General features: G+C 52.0%; 5 protein-coding genes across 5 annotated transcripts; 3 read left to right on the forward strand and 2 right to left on the reverse strand.

The window, feature by feature from the left end:
• Positions 1-295: 295 nt before the first annotated feature.
• Positions 296-2,306, reverse strand: PODANS_1_9580 (uncharacterized protein; the record flags this gene model as incomplete). Its single annotated transcript, XM_001908584.1, has 6 exons — positions 296-414; positions 472-1,411; positions 1,468-1,812; positions 1,888-1,908; positions 1,978-2,050; positions 2,281-2,306. 6 exons carry the CDS (start codon positions 2,304-2,306, stop codon positions 296-298), a joined length of 1,524 nt encoding a protein of 507 aa, XP_001908619.1.
• Positions 2,307-4,800: 2,494 nt separating this feature from the next.
• Positions 4,801-5,555, forward strand: PODANS_1_9590 (uncharacterized protein; the record flags this gene model as incomplete). Its single annotated transcript, XM_001908585.1, has 4 exons — positions 4,801-4,825; positions 5,113-5,221; positions 5,280-5,380; positions 5,458-5,555. 4 exons carry the CDS (start codon positions 4,801-4,803, stop codon positions 5,553-5,555), a joined length of 333 nt encoding a protein of 110 aa, XP_001908620.1.
• Positions 5,556-11,410: 5,855 nt separating this feature from the next.
• Positions 11,411-12,892, forward strand: PODANS_1_9600 (uncharacterized protein; the record flags this gene model as incomplete). Its single annotated transcript, XM_001908586.1, has 5 exons — positions 11,411-11,774; positions 11,833-11,913; positions 11,974-12,093; positions 12,157-12,198; positions 12,258-12,892. The coding sequence occupies 5 exons, from the start codon at positions 11,411-11,413 to the stop codon at positions 12,890-12,892; spliced, it is 1,242 nt and encodes a 413-aa protein (XP_001908621.1).
• Positions 12,893-13,962: 1,070 nt separating this feature from the next.
• Positions 13,963-14,538, reverse strand: PODANS_1_9605 (uncharacterized protein; the record flags this gene model as incomplete). Its single annotated transcript, XM_001908587.1, has 2 exons — positions 13,963-14,108; positions 14,331-14,538. 2 exons carry the CDS (start codon positions 14,536-14,538, stop codon positions 13,963-13,965), a joined length of 354 nt encoding a protein of 117 aa, XP_001908622.1.
• Positions 14,539-15,274: 736 nt separating this feature from the next.
• On the forward strand, positions 15,275-18,335 carry PODANS_1_9610 (uncharacterized protein; the record flags this gene model as incomplete). Its single annotated transcript, XM_001908588.1, has 2 exons — positions 15,275-15,781; positions 15,837-18,335. 2 exons carry the CDS (start codon positions 15,275-15,277, stop codon positions 18,333-18,335), a joined length of 3,006 nt encoding a protein of 1,001 aa, XP_001908623.1.
• Between the last annotated feature and the right edge of the window lie 415 nt (positions 18,336-18,750).

The following is an 18,750-nucleotide window of genomic DNA, read 5'->3' on the forward strand; positions in this document are numbered from 1 at the left end:
CCCGTATGAAGGGGGGGAAAAAGACGGTTCCTCTGGTGTCATTCGTCGTTGTCCCTGTTCCCGCCCATTCCGGCTCGGCTTCCTGCCCTGAAAAGTCTAACCGAGACGTTTCTTTCCCATACAAAAACACCGGTCGTTTCTAATAACTGATATCCCCATTTGCTAAAAAATTGTCGCCATCAAGTTCGAGATGCGCTCAACTGTGTTGAAAGCCAGAGTTTAACGGGTGCTCAACCGTACTGTAGCAGAAACCTCGCCCCAGAAACAAAACGCCATGCAGTATGTGACAAGCTACTCACAACTTGTTTCCAGGTCCCAGAGCCGACGTGGTCGGCCACTGGTACCCAGCAGCGTCGCTGAACTTGTATCCGTACGACGATGTGAAGTCGTCGAGAACGGCAGGGCCACGCGAGCCTGAACAACACCAATTAGTATCTGAACTCAGTCATGCTGTCTATCGTCTCAACGTACCATATGGGTATTCCATGGGGATGATCTCCTTGTTATCGTCCAGGTAGTGGAGGAGAGGAGTAAAGATGCGCCAGCTGGCGTCGAGCTCGTCGTCACGAACAAAGTTGGAGTGGTCACCCTTCAAGCAGTCCAGGATAAGCGACTCGTAGGCCTCGGGGATCTTGAGATCCGAGAAGCGTCTGCGGTAGGTAAGATCCAACTCGGTGACGACCGTCTGCATGGTCAGACCGGGGAGCTTTGAGTTCATCTTGATGTAGACACTCTCGTTCGGTTGAATGCGCATAACCAATTCGTTGCGTGGAATATCCTTGAAGATGCCCGAGGTAACATCCTTGAACTGAACACGAATCTCGGTCTTTTGCTCATTAAGCGCCTTGCCCGCCTTCATGATGAACGGTACGCCATCCCACCTCTCGTTCTTGATGTAGGCAACGAGCGCGCAGAATGTTGGGCAGCGCGAATCCTTGGGCACTGTGTCATCCTCCTTGTACGAGGGCTTGCTGCCGTCCAGCGACTTGCCATACTGTCCAATGATGACGTTCTTGGGCTCGATGGCGGGGATGGCGCGGAGTACCCGCACCTTCTCATCTCTGATATCCTCGGACGAAAAGGAGATGGGTCTTTCCATGGCGAGGAGTGTAAGGACCTGGAGAAGATGGTTCTGCATAACGTCACGGATGATGCCAAACTCGTCAAAGTAACCGCCGCGGCCTTCGGTGCCGAATGGCTCCTTGAAGGTGATCTGGACATTGTCGATGTGGTGCCTGTTCCAGGTGGCACCGAGGAACGAGTTACCGAATCGAAGGATGAGAATGTTCTTGACCATTTCTTTGCCCAAGTAGTGGTCGATACGGAAGAGCTCCTCCTCCTTCCAGTCGGGCTCCAGAGACTTTTGCAGTTCCCGGGAGCTGGCAAGGTCCTTGCCGAATGGCTTCTCGACCTAGTTGTCAGGTTGGTTAGCAGGGTGTTGAGCTAGCTGAATTGGAATCAACCCACAATGACACGGGCAACGCCCCTTGATGGGTAGCAGCACTTCTTCAAATGTTGCGACACGATGGTGAAAACACTGGGAGGCAGGGCCATGTAGAACAGTCTGTTGGCCTCCTTCTTGTCGGACTCGAGCTTCTCGAGGTGCTGGTTGAGCTGTTGGAAGGACTCGTCACGGTCATATTGACCAGAGACATATGAGCAGATGTTGAGGAACTCCTCCAGCTGCTGTTCCGTATCCTTCGTGGGAGTTTTTATGTATGTCTTGATTCGGCGGATGTATTCGTCATGGTCCATCTTTGTCCGGGCATATCCGACGATCTTGATGTCCTTGGGCAGGAACTGGTTCCGGTACTATCGCGGGGGGGGGGGGGTCGAAGTTTAGTAATCTAATCTCGAGGCCCTCGGGAGAGGACTTTGCTAACTTACGAGGCCGAAAAGGGCTGGATACTGTGATGACAAAGTTAGCTCAATGGCTCTGGCACACACTCTAGAATTTCCTCTCTCTATGACACATACAGTCTTCTTCTTTGCGAGATCGCCGGACGCGCCAAGGACAACGATGACAGTGTTCTCCTTGAGCTCGACGGCCCTGTTCGGATCGTTAGCATAATGTCTATGCGCTCTCCCTCCTGTGACTGTTTCCGCCAGAAACTGGCCCAATCTCGTATGCTGCCATCGCCGTCTTGGGGCAAACCACCACCGAATGCAGTCACCGTCGAGATCGCGAGCGCGCAAGGCTCGAACAAAGCTATCCTGGTCGTCCTGAGCTCCACAGGAAGCAGAGCGATGATTCAATGGCGGGGTCCGGGACGGACTTACCCAGCAGTGTGCAGGTCAGCGGCCATCTTGTCGGTTGGTTCTGTCCAGCAGGGTCTTGTGTTCAAAAAGGCAGGGAAACGGAGCTGAGGGGATTTCAGGGAAGCCGGCAGCAAAGAGGACAGAAAGTTTTTTTGTTGACAGGAGGAGGGATGGGAAAACTAATCGGAGTCCGACCAAGTTTCGGGGATAATGGTATTTCTACCGCCCTGGGAGAGAGGGGGGTTGAGTGATGCGCAGACTGGAGCTAGAGCGCAGGGCACCTTGACGAGGGGGGAGCTTACTCAGGGTCCCCGCAGGCCTTTACGTACTTGGTTGCCCTGGGCCTTGAAGGGGGAGCTTGGACTGGGTCCGTGTTAGGACCCCTAACATGACATATCGTCATAACAATCGAGGAGTCCGGATGGCAGAAACAGTCAGCTGCTTGCAGGCCTACATGAAATATCTACGTGCCTCGGGACACCCCCGAAACGGGGCGTCGCAAAGTGAAGTTTTGCGCGGTTGCCGCTCCCAGGACAGTCACCCCCTCTGGCAAGGCATACCCGGCGAGCGGTGTGGGAAAGACCATGAGCAGAGTTGGGTCGGTCTGATTCCCGGCCACAAAAGCTTTGATTCTCAGATACACTAACACTAACCGGTCCCGGCGCTTTGGAAGCTTGCGTCTTGCAAAGGCAGTGACCCAGAATCCCCAACGCGGTAATACACACCCTTTTCCCAAATTCTGAGGCCGGCGAGGTACGGCACATGCCACGCCTATCTCAACCAACAAGACGGGACGCTGCAAAAGAGCGGGCAAGCATCAAGCAGAGGGCAATTCCATGTTGACCAGATGCAGTTATGTCTGCCCTGAGATTCAGTTGCACAATATGTAGCATCAGTGTTTTGGCGGATGAAGGTAAGGTAGGGCTGCTCGTGGAGGGGCACCGCTTGCGACTTGTTGAGCTAGGTGGGGTATCCGAATCTTGTCGAGCTCCCCCCTGGCTCGATTTGAGCTCTGGCCACATCAAAGGGGGGGGCCTCCCTCAACCCTCCCCCTCGTCACCCTCCTCCGCCTCCACGCCGCCTACATGTTGTCCGCTACCCACTTCTGTAGGCGAAGGAAATAACGCAGTCACAGTGGAGGACGCTGGCCTCGCCAAAGGCCGAGCTACCAGTCAAATAAAACAGGCAAAAATGGCACGTTGTGGTGCGGAGGTCCCGGAATAGTTTTGTTGGTCAAGGGTTCGCTCGCCGGCAGAATGCGTCAAGTTTGACTCCCCCCACGCTGACACTTGCTAGCTCCGGTGAGCAAGCACCGAGAGACCAAAGAGAAAATCGATTCCATAATAAAAAGTTCCCACCCGGAAGAAGCTTCTTCACATCTTGTGACAAGTATATCCTCTCTTGTCAAGTCCGCGGGCCAGAGAATTATCCAAAGTCTCTGGACACAACTGACGCACTTCTCCGCGGGGTTGAGGGTCTCCGGAGCCGACGCTCAGAGTCCGTGGTGGTCTCAGGAGTTCGGACATCCCACATCTGCAACCAACCCTTGGTCGGGCGGGCCAAGACTGACAATTTGGATGTTTTAGCCACTTCAGAATATCGAAAAGAATGGCCAAGCATACCTCCGACTTCCGGGCCGGCTTCGCATGTCGTGATGCTGGTGGAGTGCTTCCTAAAAAGAGTCTTGAGCATCTTCCCTGTACGGCTTATATTACCCGCCCGCCCTGCAACCGCTTATTTCCCTCAGAAATGCTTATCAGATCTTGAGAACGCGGCTCTGATTTTCAGCTTGAATTCCCGGACATCTCTTGACATGTTTCGAGCCAGATGGCCGGCAGAGAGGTCGTGTTCGGAGTGGGGGGTATGTTGAATGCTGTTCACAGCTGGTTGGTTGTTCTGAAGGTTGGATACAAACCATGCCCATGAGAGGGAGATAATGGCTCTAACAGGCGACTGGGGTCGACCAAATTGTCTGATTCGAGCTTACAAAGCTGAAGCCGCGCTGAACCGAGAAGCTCAAGAGGGTGACGTACGGGGGCTAGCAGCGGCATGAGGATTGTCAGAGGTCCGGTGCTGTTATCTGATGAATCATCACTTCAGGTCCTCCTCGGTCGTCGGTCGTCGGTTGCAGGAAGTCCACAGCCGTTGTGCTCATCGCAGATTTTCTCTTGGCATCGAGCCAACTGGACAAGGATCAGGGGGAGACAGCACTGACAATTTTTGCGATTGCATCACTCGTGGCTGAGGACCCACCAGCCACACCTCGCTGAGTGCAGGGGCCAGGCGGGAGTGCCCCGCAGAACTGCAAAGGTCGCTCCTGCCTGCCGAACTCGGCGCCACAGATAATCCGCCCCGCTAAACTGGCCCAAGCCCTACCAAATCCCACCATGCGAATTTTCGAATTCATTTGGCGTGCCGAAGGTAAGTGCAGAGCCACATTCACGTCGCCAAACGCCGGACCTCTAATCAGCACGACATTTTGCTGATTGCCCTTGACCGTGGCAAGGAAGAATCTCAGAGGGAAATCACCAAGCCATCAAAATGCCTACCGAAGCTGGTCATAGACGTGAGTCTGCCCGAGTATCCGCAGCAACAACAGCAGCGACGTCGTCAACGCGAAATCTGGGCACCTTCATGGCCGCCGTCACGACAAAGTTGGCGATGGTCGCTGCTGGATTGCCAATCGAGTGAAAGACCATGGGCTAACATGTCTGATCTAGTATATGTCAAGTGAGTGAAACCCCACCGGCAGTTCGACCCGCTGCGAATCGAACCGAACACCACGACGCAACATTGCGATTCAGAATTTCGAAATGCCGGATTCGACTCGATAAGAAGCGCGAGACTGACCAGATTCCTTCCATAGGGGTCGCCACCTGAGCTACCAACGCTCCAGGCACGCCGTCCACTCCAAGACCTCTCTCATCAAGATTGAGGGCGTTGACGACACAAACGCTGCCAAGTAGGTTGCGAATCGACTTTGGGGACTACAGAAGGACAGGAGTTAACAATGGGCACAGCTTCTACCTTGGCAAGAAGGTTGCGTACGTCTACCGTGGTCAGAAGGAGGTTCGCGGCACCAAGATCCGCGTTATCTGGGGCAAGGTCACCAGACCACATGGTACGATATATCGGGAGCTCTCTCCGCAGCGGCTTTTTCTTGGAAAGTGTCTCTTTGTGCTGACACTCTTGATACAGGCAACTCCGGCGTCGTCCGCGCCAAGTTCCAGACCCCTCTCCCCGCTAAGTCTTTCGGCGCCTCGGTTCGCATCATGCTCTACCCCTCCACCATCTAAATAAAGATGGGGGAGAATGGGCTGGGCAGGAGTTGGTCGGTAACGGGTGGTTCATGATTTCGGTGCATATGGAATTAGACAGGGACTTGACGAAATCAACAACGGACGGCCCTGCTTTCTAGCATTAAAAATCAGGGCAATCGCAAAAAATGACAAAATGCCATTTGAGGATCCGCAACATCTGGGGTGCAAAGGGATTTCAGTGCTTTGGGTGCGTTGCGGGATGGGACACAAAATCGGCAGTTCAGGGGCGGCACTTGACAAGAGTCTTGCCTTGTCAAAAATACAACATTAATGGCCAGCCTGGGGCTGAGAAGAATCAACAGGTCTTTCCAGACGACGACAATTGTGGCTTGGATGCTCGGTTGGTTGTGAGCTGGGAATGGGGGGGGCTATTCTTGCCTGGGATCTGGCCACGAGGTTGTGTTTTTATTTTTTTGAGAAGGGCCTTGGGTCAGACAGCAGTTATCAGAACCACTCAGTCTTCCATTTTCTCAATTCGTTCTCAATATGGATTCTTGATTCTTGTGTGTTGTGGCGTGTTGCTAACCAGTGTTGGACAGAGCTTATCCAAGGGACAGAGCTTATCCAAGGGGCAGAACTCATCCAAGGGGCAGGACTCATCCAAGGGGCAGAACCCATCCAGGTTTCACCTGTGTGCAGTATGGTCGTCGCCCTACCCATCATCATCCAAGTTGTTGATTAGACCAGCTTCCATAAACGTCCATGATTAGTAACAAAATTGCCAGCCGTCAGCCTACTACCAACAACCCATATCTCAACTACCGTATCTCAAATCCTATATCTCAACAGCCCATATCTTACAAATTCCGCATCCACAACCTCACAACCCCCATATACCATTCCCGGCGGAATTTTGCAATCGATCTTATATCCTTGCCTAGGTCTCCCCCATCTCACCTGACCACAACGAAACTCGCAGGCGGGTTGCTGGTCTTTGAGGCTTGTTGCTCACATGTTGCAGACTCTTTTGTTTCTCCCACCACCGCCAGTGTTGGTGGAGTGAGGAAGGTCTTCTTGGCTTCTTCGTTTTCTTGTTTACAGGGGGGCAATATCATTTCATTTAGGTAGGTACCTAGGCTGACTTGATGATTGATGTATACTGACAGTCCTGTCATATATATATATATATATATATATATATATAGATTCATCCATACATGATCTTGCAATATCAACTCTCTTCTCTCTGTCCGCTTCAATACTAACTCTTGTTAGCTGGCGAGGGGGATATGTTTTGAAATGCCACAGGCCGTTTTTACGTCCGTTCTTCCTGTGAGATTGGGTTGAGGTACAAGGGCGGGGCAAGGCGGTGGAGGCGTGGTGCAACGGGTGGTTTTGTTGTGGGAGGGGATGGGAGGGGAGGGTTAGGTGGGGTGTTTGTGTTGCGGTGGAATGAGGCTCTGATGGTTTGTTATTTGTTGAGGTGGTCGAGTTCCTACCTACCTAGGTGTTTATGCGGAATATTGTGCATGCTGTCTGGGGCAGGCTGGTGGGCAGTGAATTGCGGCAGTGCTGTCCTGTGATTCTTCAGCGAGAAAAGAGGTGGCAAAGAAAACAAGATGTGAAGGGTCAGTCAAAGTTGATCAATCATATCGCTTTTTTCGTTCGTGCTGGAATGTACCTACCTATCTCTGTGCTACACAGTTCATCTCAACGTGAAGTGGTTACAGCGCCTAATATCAGGGTGGACTTGAGGAAACGAAACACAGGTACAGCAGGTGGGTGGGCTGAGAGGCAAAGGTTTTTTATTCCCCGATCTCACCTTTCTTTCAGCATCTCTGTTTGTTTGTTTGTTTGCGTTTAGGTTGGTGTTTTTTGTCATTTGGTCTGATGCTGGTTCTCGGTCGAAATGGAGATTCAGATCTTGTGTCATTTACCCCCTCCCCCTCCCCTTTTGTCTATGTCTCTGTGTCGTCGAGAGTCAAAAAGTCCAAAAGTGTCACTTTGGAACATGCGACAGGTGGTCTCGTCTCAAAGCAAGACGACATCGGCCTTTCTCAGCCCACCCATGGAAGCTGAGATGGAAGACGACAGACCCTTTGTGTTGCTTGATATGAGCAGCGCCACGGGCGCCTCATTTGTTTTGGATCAGTTCCCGAACAGCTGGGATGGGATCGACAATCAGGCTGGCTAGCTTCGGCAGATAGGTTTCTCAACAGTCGGCCGGGGTTCACGGCCCTGGTCACGGTCACGGACCTGGGGTTCATCATGGGTGTGGCTTGCTTGAGATGATGCGTCTGAGACTAGGGTTAGACACTGAGAGGGGGTTTGACGAAAGACGAAAGCAGAGGTGTCTCGGTTTACGATAACGACATTTTGGTCTTCTCGAACGATTTATGAGATGGCCGGGCCGAGGTGAAGGGTGATGGTGGCATGGTGTGCGGCCGGGGATGCAGCCAGGAGCACATAATACGGCGCCACGACGCCACAGTGAGAGATGTAAAAGTCCAAGTAGCTGACTGTATATCTTCAGTTTCTCCAGCTCTTTTTGCTGGAGGGTTTCGCTGAAGCCTTATGCCCATGCTGGAGAGTAAAACTTGACTTGAAAAAACACCGGCGGGCTGGAACAATATCCAACGTGCCGGCCTTGCGGTTAAGCTCCCTGCATCAAGCCCACCCAGGCCATCCCGCTAGTTCCCGGGCCTGGGGTTCCCACGTTGCCAAACCACTGGATACGCAGTCGTCCCCATTCGATCGAAGACAACCACGTTCTCGTGTTGATCCGACTGGGGAAGAGTGGGGTCATGGTTGACAGATTGACAGGAGCTAGAAGCAAGATCATCGCCCTGTGAAGCCTGCTTCTTGTGCTTCCATCCTCTCAGGGCCTGGTTGGTTCGATCGACTCTGGGAAACGACGTGTATGATAACTTGTCTCAAAAAAACTAGGAAAAACCTGCTTTCTGGGAAAAAGGCTCAAGTCAAGGAAGCATATTGCTATTTTACCCCTTTTCTTTACGTACCAAGAAACTAAATGGGTACACCGGAAATTTGAAAGGTTGGAAAGAGGCAAAAGGTGGTGATATATGCGGGCGGTGTTTTGTTGTGACTTGATGTCCGGCTCCGTGCCGGACTTTATGGTTATTCTGGCCCACCGTTGTTGACTCTGTTGTTGTTGTTTTTGAAACCTTGGTTACGTGTAAAGCGTGTACTACCTACCTTTATGCAGCGATAAGGCAATGAGTAGGGAGGGAGGGTGGCTTCACAACCAGAAAACCTGAAGCTGCAATGCTACCCTCTCCCGCCCCCCCGCCGTTGAAAGATGGCTCTTGTATCCACGAGTCGGGTAGTTTGGTATGGTGCCGAAGTTGAAAAGGGATAAGCCCAATCCTTTTCCAGAAATGCGTACCAACTTAGATCGGGATTCGAGTGTGCCAACACAGCAGTTGTGGCGTGGACGTTGGAATATATATCTTGGCTGGCCATGAATCAGTCGTTTACCCCTCATATTGAAGATCGAACGTCATCGTCATAATCCTGTCAGCGCTCCATCCAACATCCAGGAGAAAACTCTCGACTCGGGATGCTCGTCCGGGCGCACGCTCTAGGCTGGCAGCATCCCCCTTTTCGCGCCGCAGGAAACAAGAGGGAGCTAGTTGTGCTGACACCACAGCGGTGGCTACCTCGTCGAGGACCTGCAGCTTGAACCTGTCGTGCAGTTCTGGTCCGTACCGTGTCGGACGGATTCTAAATTTCTGTGGGACGCAGGGTACCCTAAGATAGCTCCCGTCCACCGTCCACAACCGTCCAAAATGCCCAACTTGCAGCTGGCTCTCCCAAAAGTTGAAACTTCCGAGGGATGATCACCAGCTCAGGATTTGCACATTGATACAATGCCAAGGGCTGTATATAACGCTGGCATTTCTCACATGTCGAATTCTGCATCTGAGCCGCATGAGTGGGCTCGGTGGGATGGCAATCGTATTGTAGCATAGGTATCGGATATCCATTCAAGGAAAAAAAGGGGCACATCCCACGCTGTCGCTCGGTAACACGGGCGCCGTGTGTTCCTCTCTGGCTGGCCGCGTAGTTGTCTGAGGCGCAGCGAGTCCGTATTCTTTCCCCCATGGCGCCTGGAACGGGATGGGGTGAATAGCGGCCAGTCGTTGCCAGTCTGGAGATTGTCAGCGATGGCCGGCGATTGAGCTGTTGCAATTGAGTTGGAGATGATCTGTGACAGCACGACGCGCGGGGTTTGGGAGCGGATCATCCGGGTGACACACGAGTCTCCTGGTGTTCAGTGGATTGCGACGGTGAAAAACGGGGTTGAAATGGTGAGCTTGCAGAATGCAGACAGCAACCGCAAGCGGCAAATCATAAGCTGGAAGAGACCCGAGAGAAACACCATTGCCCGCCCTTCCACGCGGCCATCCTCAGGTGCTTCTAGGGTCGAACTGCATTCGGAATCCAGCGAATCCATTCTTAAAGATATGGCCCTTCCCGCCACGCGATTTTCATCCCTCCTTTCACATTTTTTGGAAACCTTTGGGCAACCAATCCAGATTCTTTATACCGTGGACTCCGTATTTACTTTCAAACCAGGCCGTTTCATCCAAACACTCGTTTGTGCCTCCCGTCTTTTAGCATTGAGCATTGAACCGTTCGACTTCTCCGTCTCTCTCTCGTTGTCCGATATCTGTCCGATAGTCCGTATCGATATCTCAGCAAAACGAGTTCAGCCTCCTCAATTGCTCTTTTGCCCCGTCTAAGTTCACAAACCCTAGGACGGCCCAGCAAGAACAGGCTTGGCACGAGCCACCTGGCACCTGAATCGGTACATTTTGCGCGTCAACGACTCCTGCATCGGTTTAGCGCCGATTCTTGTTGCTGTACTGTTCGACGCATGCAAGTCGAAAACTGGCACTGAAAGTGTCTAGTGCATTCTCCAAGGCTCGTATTTCAGCAGTCGTCCATTTGTCACCCACCCACTCTCACGCGTCGGAAAGACTTGTCAAAAAAAAAGATATACATAAAAGAAGAGAAGCCACAACGCACGTGGAACAATCGCGAAGCGGCCCCCTGTTGCTTTTTTTTTTCTGAGAAGACCGAGCCAGAGCCACGCGAAGATCAAGCGCCATCCCAGCCCAGTCTCTTTTGGATTGACGTCAGTCAGTGGAGCCCAGTGTCAAAACGCCATCCGCTCCGCTGTCACCTCTCGGCACCTAGCGCCATTTACTCCACCAAGAGAGCTCTTTCTGGGACCAAGGCCAGCAACACAGCCCGATCGATTTTTCCCATTTGCTGCAAGAGGTCGCCGACAATTGGCAGGCGGGAGTCGAGTTGTTATCTTTGGAGTCGATTCATAAAAAGGGTGGCAGGGTCGTCAGAAGTTCCAATAGTTGTTTGCCCTTGCGCCCGGATATCCAGCCTTATCACTACTCCGTACACTACCACTTACTTCCATTACTTTACCGCCCGCAACGCTACGCTACGCTGCCCACGCATTTCTCTACTATTCCTTGTCAGACCGCCTGGCTGTTTGCTCCGTGAGGTTGGATTTGTTTGGACACCAGCATCCCACGCACAACACGGTTCCTTGATTTCAGCAGGAACCTGCGACAGGTTTTTCGTGGGTCCGTCTCTCGGAAAAGCTCCTGCACAATCAGGCACCCCAGTCCCACCGCCCACTTCGGCGCGACAGGATCCATCAACATCACCAGAGCTACGCCTGCCCCCAGCATCTTTTTGTCGTCCTTGACCTTGCGAACTGCGATCACGACCCTGTCACCTTGCGGGCCCGCTGCAGATCCTTCTCATTTCCCATCTTCTTTCCTCATCAGCACGTACCACAGCGAAGTAATAAAGTTATCGCACCCCCGGCAGCGCCCGACAAGATGGCGACCGCAACATCCCAGAACAGGAACCTCCCCCCTGCGCCTGCTTATCAGTACCCTCAGGCCCCGCCGCAACAGCAGCAGCAACAGCATCCGCAGTACCAGCAGTCATATCAGCAGTCTTACCAGCAGCCCCAGCAGCATCCTTCCCAACAACAACATCAGCTTCATTCGACTCAGCAGCGCCCTGCGAACCCAACCAGGAAATCTAGAAGCTTCAGTCTCAGGTCGGACAAATCCCAGGGTTCTAGCAGCAATCAGAAAGCCGACAAGGTCGACTTGCACGAGACCTCAGCCGAGAAGGAAGCCAAAAGACTTCACAGCAAAGCCGATCCCACCCTCGCAATGCAAGAGGCGGAACCTGGTATGTTTTGGTGTCTCCCCTTGAGATGAGGAATTTTTAAACTGACAAACTCGTGTAGCACAGGTTGCCGCAAACGAAGCATCGTCGCTCGCGCCTTTGAGGAGCATTCAACACAAGGATCTCTATGGCAACCCAATCGGTATGAGGCGCAAACCTGGGGAATTGTGACACAAAGTACTAACCATAATTTCTGGCGCAGCCGAACCTGACCGCTCTAATCCCACCAGAAGCCGCTGGGAACGACCATTAGATACGATTCGGAGTTTCGAGGCAGCAATTGATGGCGGATATAGCAACAGGAGGTCCATGATCCGGCCCGGTATGCACCCTGCACCCTTGGACATCTCGAGTGGCGGGATACTGACTAACGCATGCAATGCAGACCCGGATGCCAGAGCCAACCGACGAGCTAGCTATTATGGCAGTAAGTAATGCAATGCCGTGTAGGATTGATTTGCATGAGGCTAACATGTGGACTCTCAGATGGCAATGGTGGTAGATTCTCGCACGACAGCTACTACGGCAGCCGGCCGCCATCCATGATGTACCATGATCGTGTCGGTGGGAGCCAACAGGACCTCAGACAACATCACTACGACCAAGGGTACAACGGTCACCCGGCAGCTGGACGGCAAAGGTGGAACCGAATGCAGTCCGACCCGCACGGTAACAGGCCGGGTCCCAACGAATACGTGCTCCCCAGCAACCATCGGTCCTATGAGACAGTCACAACGGCGTCAGGGAGTGGTACGTCAGGAGAGCCAGCCGGGTATCAGACGGACCCAACAAGCAGCGATAATAGCTCCATCGAGCGGGTTCAGTCGGCGCCGAAGAGGAAACCAGCACCGCAACAACAGCAGATGAACGACTACGGCATTGGGTTCAGCAACAACTCGGTGTATCCGCCACCATCGTTTGCAGTGGGAGCTCAAAGCAGCAGTTCAAGCTCGGGAGATTTGCCCAACTTTCAGCAACAGGCACCCCCTCCAGCGGTTCCCCAGAAGGGTTCGACGTTGAGGAAAACCACGACTGCGTCGCCACCTCAAGTGCAGGATAGACCCTCGCCACCGGAGAAGAGGAAGAGTTGGTTTTCGAGGAGGTTTAGCAAGAACAACTAAGAGGGGTCGACATTTTTGAAGATTGCTTTTTCCGATGATATTTCGACAGTTTGTTTAAGTTGCCGCCGCCGATAATGTCGACTTTTTTGATACCCGATGGTTCTTCTCACTCTCGCCTTTTAAAAAAACGTCTGGTATGGATGTGGGGCTTTGGTGGGGGTTTGCTACCGTTCAGATGTTTTTGTTGCATGGGGGCGTTGTGTTTTGTCAGGCTGTTGTGGACAGGCATATTGGCAGAGAGGAGAAGAATAAGGAGATTGGACATTTAGAAGATGTAGGATTTTCGACTAGTTGCGGATGGTTTGGCGTCTTGTCGTTTCTCTCAGCGAAATACTCGACTGGAGGTGGTTTTCTAGGACGGGATTGTGATTTTGATGATGAATGGGTTGGTTTGTGTTGAAGTACACGTATACGCACACACACGGTTGGGACGGGAAAGTGAAGGGAAAGTGCAAGGGAAGCACGTTAGGAAATGGGAATTACTACTGCTGCTGTACAAGGGCTTTTTTCTGTCGAGTCCTTTGTTCTGATTTGGTACATGAAAGAAAGAAAAATAATGAGAGGGATTCTTTTTTTGGTTTCTAACATTTTGGTGTGTTCTTGCTGGTGTTTTCTTGTGTGTGTGTGTGGGTGTGATTTGGGGGGTTGAGAGATGAGATATGGTTGGATATATATGCTGGAAAGCGCAAGGAAAGGGGGAGGGGGACTATTATGATCCAGTAGTAATGGTGAATTGAGGTGGTAAGACTCTCGGCAGAGATCACTTTCTGTCGAAGTTGGTATCAATTTGTTGTGTCATGTGATTGAAACTAGAGACAAATATAGTTTACAGTTTGGACATTTGATCCCATGATTGATGCATTAATGTCACACGGGCTATCTAGTCCTCTCTGCCTCAATACTGGTACTCAATAGCCACATCCATTCCATAACTTTGCCACTCAATCCCCTCTTAAAGACCATATCGTAGGTAGTAAGTAGCAGGAACCGTGTCCCATCTGTGTGTATGGGGGTAAAATATGGACAAGATAATTTTTAGTTGAGACGAGAAGAAATGAAAAAGACAGTGGTCAACGATCCTTCTTCCCCTCTTGCTTTTGCTTCTTCTCCTCTTCTAGACGGTCGGACTGGTCCTCTGCCATGGCTACGAGGACGTAGCCTATGAGGACTACGTTTGCCATAATGGCTGCGAGGCCGCCGGCGTAGGTTGAGTTGCCTGGGGGGAATTAGCCGTATGTTTAATGAATGTGTCATGGGAGAGAATACGAAAGAGCGTTGTGAGAATGGGTATGAACAAGGAAGTTATGAGGGGATACGAAAGGGGATATGAGCCGTAAGATATGGGAGGCATGGGAGAGGGCACACAGAGGGTGGTGTAAGTGAGTGAGTGAGTGACAGAGCAAGGCTGAACAGAAGATTTATAAGCCGTGTTAGTTACCTTTGAACAGAGTGTTGACGGTGGCAAAGTAAGACCCGATAGGTACGACCATCATGGCGAGTGTGAAGGCGAGGAGCTTGAAGATGACGGCTGAGGGGACGGCGGGGGTGATGTTGGACTTTTGAGCTGGGGAGGAGGATGAGAGGGAGTTTGGGTCGGGCTGGTCGAGGAGGGTTTTTTCTTGGGAGATGATACGGCGGGTGGCCATTTTGGGCGATCTTTGAGATTTGGATTGTAGTATGTGATGATATGGTATGGTCAATGGTGAGGCTCGCTTGATGATGTTGGTTGTGAGTGTGAGAGAGGTACGTATTGGGTAGGTGAGTCCGTGCTTAATTGGCATGGGAACGTCGCTCGCAGCTCACGTGTCGACGTGCAGCAAGTACAGGCGCGTCCGGCCCACTGAAATTCCCGATTGACGCGCTCTCGTTTGCTTTTGCTGGCAGAGGCCTGTGGGGCCGGGTTTTTGATGGTTGAATTCTGGGAAAGATAGGGCTGTTTCTTCTTGCCTTTCTCTCCCTCTCTTTTGTTCAAATTCTGGTTTCGACTCGAGTACTGCCCAATCGACCGGCTACCACACCCAAAGAGGAGGCAAAAGAAGGAGACATTGTGCCAATTGTTCGGCGTCTAATTTTAGCAAAGTCTCTTTTACTTGTTGACTTTTCATTGACATTGATAACGGGGCGGTATCGGTCTAACGGCAGAAATCCCAACAGTCGCTACTACGAATGATCTGAAATTTCCCAATTCAGGGGTGGGACATCATCAAGGACCCCGACTTTTCGTCCGACTTTCTCTTTCGGCGTCTTTGACTTCGGAGCACTCTACACGTTGCTCCGTTGTCTTCTTTATTTTTTTTTTTGTGAAAGATAACGATTGCTCTGAAGTTTACTCCACCTTTACCACCCTCAGTCGAAACCCAACCAGTCGAGAAACAACAAAAAATGGAGTTTTCATCTTCACCGCCAACCACCACCCGACGCAGAGGTTTGGCATTCGACGACATCGAAGACGACGACATTGTGAGCGAGTCGCCCTATTTTACACAACCGACACAGATCATGGACAAACCTTCCATACGCCCCATGTCTGTCGTACCTTCCTCGCCCCGATCAATCATTGAGGTTCCTGCCTCTTCCCCATTTCGACCACAACCAGTTGCCCCGCGAATTGGCGGTCGATTGGCAAGCGCGATGGCTCCACCGGGCACCAGCTTCAAACCCCCAGCGAGTCGAACTGTGTCTACTGCTTCGAAGAAGCGAGATTTTGTACAGATATCAGACGGCGAGTTGGATGCGCCGATCTATGTCGGAGGAGATTCTTCCGACGAGGATGCCGAGCGAACACGGGGAGACATTCGACCTTCGTCTTTCCAGCGAAAGGAGCCGAGTATCAGTGTATCGACGTCATCCACTTCACTAGCCTTGAAGGCGCAGGTGGCTGCCAAGTCGGTATGTTTAACTTTTCGGTCTACAAGTCAAGTTACTAATACGGTGTGCGGGACAGAAACAAAATACACAGGAATCAAATGGCAGCACATCAAACCGCCACGGCCTACAAAAAGACTGGGCTTCGCTGTCTCCTTCGTCTCCCTCCTCTGATGAGAGTCTCGAGTCGCTCCGGAAACCGTCCCCACCTAAACAGCCTGCACGACGGAGGCTCGTGCAAGGTCGCCGCCCTGGCCGGCAAGCAAGTCCCGAAAGTTCTCCCGTCAAGCCGGTCGAGAAGCCAAGAAAACAAGCTAAGGTCATTGATCTTGTTAGCGACGATGACGATCGAGACGAGGACTTTGATAGTAAAAAGGCCAAGGCGCGTCGATCTTCCCCGCAAGATGCCGAGGACGACGAAGATGAGGAGGCTTCAAGCGAGTTTGATGCCCGAGTCCTCCAGTATCTCAACACTTGCGACGTAGTGCAACTGGTCGCCATCGCTGGCGTCAAAGAAGACACTGCGAAAGTCATGGTTTCCCACCAACCATTCAAGGATCTGGAGCATGCTCGCCGAGTCACCCTTGCTCACAAGAAAAAGGGCAAGAAATCTGCCAAACTCTCTGTGGGAGATGACATTGTGTCAGCGGTCAAGTCTTACGCCAAGTCGTTGGATGCGATTGACTATGTTATCCAGGCCTGTGAGAAACAGGCCCGTGCAATTAAAGCATCGACTAGTAAGTGGACGATGGATGAAACGGGCCAGATGAAAAACGATTCTCAGGCGGATGATGGAAAGCCCTTGACACCCATCAGCATGGAAGACCCAAAATTGGTCGACCTGCCCCACCGCCAGCCCAAGTATATGGAAGGTCATTGTACCATGAAGCCCTTCCAACGGTATGGGCTAAACTGGATGCGTCTGTTGCACAAATTGGACTGCGGTGGAATTTTGGCAGACGACATGGGCTTGGGAAAGACATGCCAAGTCATCTCACTCATGTGCTCCGTTGTCGAGGACTACGAGAAGGGGAAAATGAAAGGCGACCGGCCATGGCCCAACCTCATCTTCGTGCCGCCCTCGACTTTGGCCAACTGGGCTGCAGAGTTCAAAAGATTCGCCCCGGACATCAATGTCATCACATACCAAGGCCCCCAAGCCACCCGTGATGACATTGCGGAGGAGATCCAAGATGATCCGGAAGCCTATCACGTTGTTCTAACGAGCTACTCGCAGCTCTCGCGGCCAGACGACATTTCCAATCTTCGACGCATCCAGCCAAAGATTGCCGTCTTTGACGAAGGTCACAAGATGAAGAATCCCAAGACGAAGCTCTACAGGGATCTGCTACGCATCACGGCCGACTGGCGGTTGATTCTGTCGGGCACGCCTGTTCAAAACAACCTCATGGAAATGATTGCCCTCCTGCGCTTTGTGGAACCTAAGCTGTTTTCAGAGCACTTTGAAACGCTGGAGGCGTTGTTCAGCCAAAAGTTCTCTCTGGCGGACGTCTCCAAGGGCGCAATCTTGGCCAGCGAGCGGGTGCCCCGTGCCAGGACCATTCTCGAGCCATTTATCCTCCAACGCCGAAAGGAGCAGGTGCTCCAAGACATGCCCCAGAAGACGACAAGGGTCGAGTATTGCAAGATGGACAAGACACAGGCCAGTATCTATGAGGACTATGCGAGAAGATTTAGGAAGTCGGCAACATCTCAATCTTCTCAGACCGTCGTTGCGGAAAAGGGCAGGGACAATGATACCAACAACGTTTGGATCCAGTTGAGAAAGTCGGCCATTCATCCGCAGCTGTTCAGACGCTACTTCAAGGACAAGGATGTGGAGGAAATGGCCAAGGTGCTGATGAAGAGGATACCACAGTCGGAGCTCAAGCAGCCTAATCTCGGGCACCTGACGAATGAACTCAAGGCGCTGTCGGATTTTGAGCTTCATTTGTGGTGCAGAGATTACAAGTGCATCAGGTCGTTTGACTTGCCAGATGGGTCCTGGGGAGAGTGTGCCAAGGTGAAGAGCTTGTTGAAGTTGATTAGGGGGTATCAGAAGAACGGAGACCGGGCCTTGGTTTTCACGAGGTTTGCCAAGGTTATTGAGATTCTGGGAGAATGCCTGGCTAGTGAAGGGGTGGAGTACCTCAGTCTTCAAGGAAACACTGATGTCAGCGAGCGACAGGAACTGATCAACCAGTTCAACGCCGACCCGACGATCCCGGTGTTCCTGCTAACGACGGGATCGGGAGGTACCGGTATCAACCTGACGGCGGCCAACAAGGTCATCATTTTTGATCAGAGCGACAATCCGCAAGACGATATTCAGGCGGAGAATCGGGCGCATCGTTTGGGTCAGACGAGGCCGGTTGAGATTGTCAGGTTGATTAGCGAGGGGACGGTGGAGGAGCTGGTTTACAAGGCGTGCCAGAAGAAGCTGGAGCTCGCGAATAAGGTGACGGGCTGGAGCGCTGGACTGGATGCGGCGGCTGGATTGGAGATGACTTCTGGACAGATGGAGGCAGAGGTGAAGGAGATGATGAAGAAGGGGGGGACGCCGCCAGATAGTGATTAGGGGGGGGGGGGGGTGTGGCATGGTCAGCATTAGCCTGGTGTTTTGTGATTCGATTAGAGGAATGGGGCGGTTGCGTGTTTAGAGGGGGGTTTATACAGGTGGTTTTTGTCGTTGGTGTTCTGGCGATGATGGGGACAGAAAACAAAACGTTGTCGTTATATGTGGGCATGGGAACGGTGGCATGTTGAGGTATTGTGCGAATAATGGGCTGTCATACATGGGGCGATTACAATAAAATATAGGTTATTTAGGGCCCGAACCAATCAAGACAAAGATTAATCAACTGATAGTTACACCATGACAACATCTTCATGTTTTTAGATCATGATTTGAGATGGAGATTCCTTCGGCTGCAGGAACCGAGAACTGGTGATGGGGTGACCCTTGTACAAGACCAATCGGGAATCGGGAATCG

The sequence above is a fragment of the Podospora anserina genome, chromosome 1 (assembly GCF_000226545.1).
Source record: "Podospora anserina S mat+ genomic DNA chromosome 1, supercontig 2".
NCBI classification, from domain to species: Eukaryota; Fungi; Ascomycota; class Sordariomycetes; order Sordariales; family Podosporaceae; genus Podospora; species Podospora anserina.